Source organism: Raphanus sativus, chromosome 8 (genome assembly GCF_000801105.2).
Source record: "Raphanus sativus cultivar WK10039 chromosome 8, ASM80110v3, whole genome shotgun sequence".
NCBI lineage: Eukaryota > Viridiplantae > Streptophyta > Magnoliopsida > Brassicales > Brassicaceae > Raphanus > Raphanus sativus.
Genome location: NC_079518.1, coordinates 16822505 through 16831056, shown reverse-complemented (window position 1 = coordinate 16831056; position 8552 = coordinate 16822505). Strand labels below are relative to the sequence as shown.

The following is an 8552-nucleotide window of genomic DNA, read 5'->3' as shown; positions in this document are numbered from 1 at the left end:
TAACCCATTTAAATTATTTTTTAAAATTCATCAGATACTTTAAATTTCTCAAAATATATAAACAAAATAATATATTACATATAAATTTGAATAACATATATCAGAATACCTGAACTTAACATGTAAATTGGTTTGATTTAAATATTTGGATAGATAATCAATAATTATTTTAAATATTTTTGGTGATTTGAGTATACTTTAACTTTTTAGATATTTACATTTGACTATTTATTTATATTTTCAATTATTTAAACCACCTTATAAGTGCCATATATATTCTAGATGTTTATATACATTAAATCTAAATATATATATATATATAAGTATATAGATCTATTTCAAATACATTTGGGTATGTGAAATACTTCGGTTTGGATCAGATTTGGTTTCAATTCTCTAAATACCAAAATATTGATATTTAATCAATTTTGGTTCGGGTTTGGTACTTCCTTTTTGATCGGGATCGGTTCAATTTTTTGGCGGGTTTTTTGGCCAACTCTAAAATTGACATGAAAAATAACATATTTTATAAAAATATACACCCGCACGTGTGTGCGGATCAAAATATAGTTTAATATGGTATGTGCCACAGCTTCTTAGTATAAACACAATCATCAAAATTAAACATAAAAATATTAACATATAAAAAAATCCGCTCCAAAATATTCTTAAAAGCCGTAAGCATTATTATAAACTTTTCTTACAAATGCTAACATAAAATACACGCAACCCCTTATATATTAATTGAGGAGCATTACAACATTGATTTGTAGCAACATGTTAACATTTGAATGATTTTTAGAATCCTTAAAAAAATATTTAGTCCATCTAAACATATATTATACTTTTTTATTAAATTAACTATCAAACTGATTAGTAGTGTACAAAATAATATTTTCTTTTATTTCCTTAAACAAAAGCTATAAAATTACCTAATACGATTAATATATATGACAATTAATGATTTTTAATAATAAAGATTTGATAACAATTTTTGTATTATTCTTCATTTTTGTTTAACTTTATATTTTAAAAATAAATTTAAAATTACATTAATCAGATAATAAAAATTATATTTTTATTATATGTCATATTTTGAATTTTTTTTAAACGACGATAAATTATTAAAACGGTTAAAAGTCTCACATTAAAAATTTGTGATCAACGATTTAAAGTTTTTGTTATAATAAGGTACAAATGATTATAAAATCACATGAATAAGAAGTTTCATTTAATACATATTCAAGTTAAAAGTATATATATATATTTTATATCAAAATTGTTCATAATAAATTTTTATAATTGTTTTTCTATTTTTTTATCGTAATAAAATTCTAATAAAGAACTGAATGTTTTTTGGCTTTGCAAAGTAGAAGTGTAAATGAACAAATATGTTTACAAGAATTTGTATAATACATCTAACTCGGGTGTAATTCATGAATCTGAGAGTTTTAAGTTGCTAAGAATTACGATCTAAAGCTATTAATCCTCTATTTATATATTTTTCTGGTAGTATCATATGATATGATTTTAAACTAAGACAATGCTGATAATAACGTTAGACAGGATTTTAAACTAACCTTTGTCATGTGTAGAGCCTGTTTGTTTCTCTATCTGGATGAGTCATTTGGATGAAGATGAGAGTTTTTTTTGTTTAGGCACTAAAAGTGCAACTCATTCAGATGGATTATCCAGATGACTTTCGGAAATCTAGGCTTAATTTTAAAGTTCATTCAGCTGAACCAATTTGGATCATTTGAATGAAGATGATTCATTCAAAATAGTATAATGTCTATTATACCTCTAATGTATTTCACAAATTACAAACCTAAAGATAATATCATTTTGTCACACATGAAAACTGAAAAAAACATTTATTCCCGCGAAAACCTAGAAACTAAATTTTCACACCAAAATCTCAAAAATGCATTTTCTGCTAACAGAGACAATCTGAGGTAGGAATCATGTATAACTATTCTTGCTTCTAGGACTCAGTCAATATGTTGTTCTCGACAAGTACCTCTGAAATTTACAATTGAGAATAAAACTTCATCAGTTTTTATTAATACTACACTATCGTGAATGAATATTATATGCGAAAAGAATTGCATTCATCTGCAATTGTGAGATGTTCGACACAAATCATCTGTAACCCTAATCGTCATTTCTTCATCAGTTTTGACAGTTTCGATTTGATAAAAAGAAATTATTATGTTCTCAATCTGAAGACATATTTACCAAAACATAAACAAACCCAATAGTAATAGAATGAGGTGTTTTAGATTTATAAAAAGTTGACAAAAAACGATGAACCAAATTTAATCAACAAAGCCCACAACTATTTAGAAAGTGGGCCAGTTTTGTGTATTTATTTTATAGAATCATTTGTATTTTAGTTTGCCAATTGTATAAAATTTTCACCTAGTATAAAGTATACAAAAATATAGTTATACACATCACACATAAAGCATATTCCGTGCATAACTCGAATTGACCCTAGTTAGAAATAATAAAATCAGTTTTAACATAATCATGTATAATAAAGCACATTTCTAGCTCTCTTCTCAATTATAAGAACGATTTAAAACAAATCTGTCCCGCCTCGCTTTCTCTTTTTTTTTATGTTTCACTGTTTTATTTATATAAGTTATTTTAAGAAACTAAGTTGAATAGTTTTATATTTTTATTATGTTGTGTGTTCTATTTCATTCATTCAAGAATTTAATTTAATAATAAAAATGAACTTGTGATCCAATTTTATATTAGTTTTACTAAAACACAACTAATATTTTTGTTTTGTCTATTTTGGTGCGGTTACAAGTTTAAGATTTTCTATTAATATATATTTTTATTAAACATTTACAAATTAGTTTAATTTTTTATCAGTTTGTATAATATTCAGAAATAAATTTGAAATCATATAACAAAAAAGGAAAGTAATAATATTTTTCTTATATATTCATACCTTAGTGTAACGTGGTTCACCAAATTTGCTTCGTCCGTTAATCAAATCACGATTATAAGCATTATATGTGATTTTTCTATTTTTTTTTTTAAATGAATGTTAAATTTATTCATCAAAAAAGCCTTTATACAATCTAGTGCTTACTGTTTACTTGAGCAACAAGCAAAGAAAGAAAAATATAACTCAAACAAAAAAAACATAAGCAAACTCTACTCCAAACTTCTAATCCCCCTCAAACTTAACCATATGATACAAGTATAGTTTGGAAATGCTATGGGAATTCTCATCATTAAAACCCTCATTAGAGAAAACCCAATTGGGACAAAACTCTAATGGGGGAAAAAGAGTAAGAATCCCATAGCTAGGTGATCAAGTTTTTAACTCCACCAATCAAGCAACACGACCTACTATCAACAAACTGAATCCCCTGCCAACTCTTCTTTTAAAGCAATTTACAATCTTGTTGCAAACCAATATTGCAATAGATACTCCCTTCCCTTGACTCCATTTGTTTTGATCAGACTCAGCTTGTTACGTACTCCTTTGTCAATATATTTCTTCAACTTTGACAAAGGAAGAGGCTTATCACCATGTCTAATCTTGTTTCTCTCTCTCCACAGAGCATGTATACTAGCCTGAAAAGCATAACGGACACATAACAAGCTTTTCTTCTCTCTTATACCATCTATGATCAAGTCGACAATCTCTGACCACACATTCGTATAACCACTTCTCAAAATCCCCTTAGTGAGATATCCCCAGATTTGGCTTGAGTACGAGCACTCATAGAAAAGATGGTATCTTGTCTCAACAGCTCCTTTACAAAGAACACAAGTAGCGTCGATGTTCTGGCCCCATCTTGACACCCTATCCATAGTTGATAACCTGTTTAATAAAGCAAGCCAACTCAAGAACGCATACTTTGGTGTAGCTTGAGAGAACCATACACCTTTCGCCCAGTTACAAGTCTGCTTAGCCTCACGAGTTAACAGCCATGTATCCTGAGTTGAAAAGGTCGCTTTATAACCAGATTTCCTTCTCCATAAGACAACATCCTCCATATCACTTCTCATTCTCAATTTGATTCTGGTCAACTCCTCTTCAATATCATTTAAGTCCTCTATTCTGTGTCGTCGTCTCCTACGTCTTGTTCTTAAAACAACTTCCTCCAAAGTAGCTTCACTACCAATACCCATATTAATCATCCCATGGTTACCCAGCCGATCAATCAACACTCCTTTCTCAGACCAGTTATCATACCAAAATGATATTTGCCTTACATTACCCACTTCTTTCCTGTAGGAACTCTTCGCAATCTCTCTAAGCTTCAAGATCTTACGCCACATCCATGAGCCATTCTGAGGGTTAATTTTGACTTGCCAAAAACTTTTCCCTTTCAAGAGATTATCTCTGATCCATCTCTCCCATAATGAATCTCCCGATATCAGTCTCCAAATAAGCTTCATCCCATAAACCAAATTCACTTCCTTAATGTTTCTGATACCAAGCCCTCCTTCACTCTTTAACTTGCAAACATCAATCCATGCAACTTTAGCCCCCGTATTTTTAAGCTCTGGACCAGACCACAAGAAAGCAGAACAGAGCTGATTTACTTCCTTTTAACATTTGCCAGGTAATCTAAACACTGCAGCCCAGAAATTTACAATGCTTAACACAACAAATTTGATGAGCTGCATCCTACCCGCAAAAGACAAGAAGCGCCTAGTCCAAGTATTAATATTACTTCTTATCTTCTCGACCAGAGGAGCATAGTCCTGCCTTCTCATGGACTGAGACATAAGAGGAAGACCAAGATAACGCACTGGAAGAGTACCTTCAGCAAAGGGAAAATTCACAAGAATACTGTTTCTTTCTTCATTTGAAATACCCGCCATATAGACTGTTGATTTTTCAATACTGATAGCTAGACCCGACCAGTGAGCAAACTCATCAAAAACCTTTAGAGCACCTTCAATAGATTCTTTAGTTCCTTCCACAAAAACCATCAGGTCATCCGCAAAACAAAGATTAGTAAGAGAGAGAGATTTACATCTTGGATGATAGTTAAACTTCCTTTCTCTTGCTGCCTTATCAATCTTATGTGAAAGCACATTCATACACATCACAAACAAATAAGGTGATAAGGAGCAACCTTACCTCAAACCTCTCTTACTCTGAAAGTAGCCTGCCAATTCACCATTAATTTGCACCGAGAAAGAAGGAGTAGTAATGCAGAGTCTTATCCACTGAATAAACTTCTCTGGGATTCCTAAAGCCGCCATACTCTTCAGAACAAAACTCCATTGAACTGAATCAAATGCTTTAGAGATGTCTATTTTCATCAAGCATCTAGGTGATATAGCTTCCTTATGATAATCCTTAACCAATGCCGATGCAAGAAGAACATTCTCCATCAACAATCTTCCTTGAACAAACGCATACTGATTATCAGTTATCATACGAGGCAGTATCAACTTCAATCTATTAGCCAAAATCTTCGACACCACTTTGTAAAGCACGTTACAACAAGCGATGGGTCGAAAATCTCTCATTTCCATAGAGTCTGCCTTCTTCGGTATTAAAGCTAGAATCGTTGAGTTGATACCTTTAGGAAGGAAGCCATATTTAAAAACCGACTGAACAGCTACAATGAAGTCCTCCGACAGAATGGACCAGGCAGCTTTGAAGAACTCACATGGATATCCATCAGGACCAGGAGACTTGTTAGAAGGCATATCAAATAGCACTTTGCGAATCTCCTCTGCTGAAACTTCACTTTCTAACTTGTTACTTTCCTCTGCTGTGTATCTGAAATCCATCAAATTACTCAACTCCTCCTCAGTAGCACCTTGAAAATTATCCGGAATTTTATTTAAGAAATCTGAGAAAAATCTTTCAGCTTCAGTTTTTATCTCCTCCTGAGTCGTGACCGTGACACCATTTGGACATCTGATTTCTTTAATAGAATTCTGAGCCTGTCGAGTCTTAATAGCACTATAAAACGTCTTGTTGTTCTGGTCTCCCACTTCTAACCAGTGAAGTTTCGATCTCTGCTTTAGAAAATCTTCCTCCAGCCCCGCAATATGCAACCAGTTCCCATAAGCTTCAGCTTCCTCTTGAACTGATACTTCACATGGATTCAAAAGCGTATTTTCTTGCTTCTCACATAAAACTTTGTACGCCTCTGCAGCTCCCTTGGTTAGATTTCCAAGTCTGTTTCTACCCAACTCCCTTATAATAGGCTTTAAATTCTTCAACTTCTTCGACAGCCTAAATAAAGCAGAAGTGGAGTGAAACAGTTTAGGAGTTGAATCCCAATATTCCTTTACCAGTGGAAGAAACTCTTGCAGTTTCCCTATCACATTGATATACTTGAACGGCTTCCTTAATCTTTCATTTGTAGACTCTACTTGGACTCTGCACCTGAGATGATCAGAGCATCCACCAGCTTCGAATACAGAGAAAGCGTTAGGAAACTTATTCTGAGCCACATCATTAATGAGCACTCTATCCAGTTTCTTGCATATGACTCCTTCTTCTCTTTTATTACACCATGAAAAGAGAGGACCCTGATACCCCATATCCGTTAGATTACAATGGAGAACAGCTCTCTGAAAATCTCTCATACCTCTAGAAATTCTTCCTCTTTCATCAGCCACTGAACTTTCTGCAACATCCAAAACTTCATTAAAGTCTCCCATTACAATCCATGCTTTATTGTGAAACATCATGGAGTTCTTATGATGACACAAATCCTCCCACAGCTCCTTTCTTTCTTCTATTGCATTACTCGCATAAATGAAAGTGCAGAAGAACTCATGCCCCTCTTTCAACCCAACTGAACAAGTTATCATTTGATCCGTTTTGTAAACTCGAGTCATACACACCGACTCCCTCCATAATAACCAGATACGCCCACCATTACTATGTTCATAGTTTGCCATAGATGACCAACTACTAAACACCGAATTCATAATATCCATAGACTTCCTTTCCTTCACCCTAGTTTCAATAACACACCCAAACTTCATATCATGACTGTTGACCCACTCTTTTACGATGGAATGTTTTAATGTTTTGTTGAATCCGCGCACATTCCAGAAGAAACTAGTCATATTAGTGTTGATGCCGAGAAGACCTTATACTCTTCGGATTTGCATCCTGAGCTTTAGGCTTCTGAGCTTTCCTTCCTCTCTTCGTTATTCCTTTAGTTTTCTCTTTTTCTTGCTGCTCTAATAGACTATCTTCCAATAGATCCTCTTCTGTTGTCTGAACAGCAACTTCATAAACTTCCTCTTCCAAATTTTTCCCCTCTTCTTCAAGTATCTCTCCTTCCTCCTCTTCTTCCACATGAAGAACTGAGAATTTAGATGCTGAGATCACGATCTTCTCGATATTCTTCTGAAGAATTGGAGTTTGAGTTCTTCCCGTTTTTGTTGGAGTTACCAACGACCAAGATTCATCCACCTTCTCCATCTCTTCCTTATCTCTCTCTGCTTCCATTTTTTCCACTTCCTTATCACCCTCCATTTGCAACTGATCAATGCCCTCTTTTTCAACTTTCTCTTCCATTCGAATCTCCTCCTCCTTTCTCTGCTTTGGAGATTGTTTCTTACTTCTCACCCCACAAACGTTACCAACATGTCCCCATTTATCACATTTATCACATCTTGAAGGTAACCAAGGATAGTAGAACTTGACTGTAAACTCTTTCCCCTCTTTTGCGAATGTTATCTCTTTAGGTAACACTTTAGAAACATCCACCTTCACAAAAACTTTAGCCACATCTAAATTTGTACAAGACACTGTCTCTGGGTGAAGCTTCACAGGATATCCAACCGCACTTGTAATGAAACTGAGAGCCTCCCACGAGAACATATGCAATGGAACTTTCTCCAAATGAACCCACATTGGTATAGCATCATCTTCCTTCTTCTCCTCCTCACTTGTTGGAGTCCATTCGGAGACAATCATTGGCACACCAACAATGTTCCACATGCCTCTACGGACAATTTTCTCCCGAATTTTTGGATTAGGAACCTTAAATCGCATCACCATATCATTAACCTCATACACTTCCACCTTAGCAGCTTCATCACCATACTTCCATATCTTGTTTAGAACCATATGTACTTTAGCAACATGAGGAGCAAGATCCAGAAATTTTCCTACCACAAAGTCTTCCCACAAAGGTGTTGGACTTGCGAGAATCGAATCTGGGATCTCCACTATTTGCTTCCCGTCCTTATTCTTCACCTCAACATCGTGTTTCTTCAATCGCTTCTTCTCCTGAGCCACCGAAACCCAACTTAGTTCCTCCGATTTTTTGACCTCTACACGATCTGCTTCCTCCCTTATGATACCGATCTCCTTCTCCTCATCAGAACAGACAGATAGATCCGGCGGCGGCACCGAATCCATCTCCGAAATCTCGTCGCTTTTCGTTATCGCAGTCGCCAAAAAAAATCGCCTCTTCTAAAACGCTGTGTTTTTGTCCCTGGCTGGTATTAGACTAAGGTTTTAAAAGCAACCCTTTTTTTTGCCTTTTGGCCCGAAGACTTGCAGGTTTTGGTTCAGAATTTTCTGG

General features: G+C 34.4%; 1 protein-coding gene across 1 annotated transcript; it reads right to left on the bottom strand.

Annotated features, from left to right (window-relative positions):
• Window positions 1-3417: 3417 nt before the first annotated feature.
• LOC108820170 (uncharacterized) lies at window positions 3418-8386 on the bottom strand. Its single transcript, XM_018593147.1, has 4 exons — window positions 7104-8386; window positions 5130-6967; window positions 4710-4955; window positions 3418-4538 (listed from the first exon to the last, which is right to left on the bottom strand). Exons 1-4 carry the CDS (start codon window positions 8384-8386, stop codon window positions 3418-3420), a joined length of 4488 nt encoding a protein of 1495 aa, XP_018448649.1.
• Between the last annotated feature and the right edge of the window lie 166 nt (window positions 8387-8552).

Bases quoted from the DNA above. Each gene is read 5' to 3' on its own strand.
- LOC108820170 (XM_018593147.1), bottom strand. From the start codon at position 8,386: ATGGATTCGGTGCCGCCGCCGGATCTATCTGTCTGTTCTGATGAGGAG. The intron at 6,968-7,103 runs GTCTTCTCGGCA...TATTGAAACTAG, and splicing joins GCAAATCCGAAGAGTATAAG to GGTGAAGGAAAGGAAGTCTA. The intron at 4,956-5,129 runs GTTTGAGGTAAG...TTTTTGTGGAAG, and splicing joins CTACTTTCAGAGTAAGAGAG to GAACTAAAGAATCTATTGAA.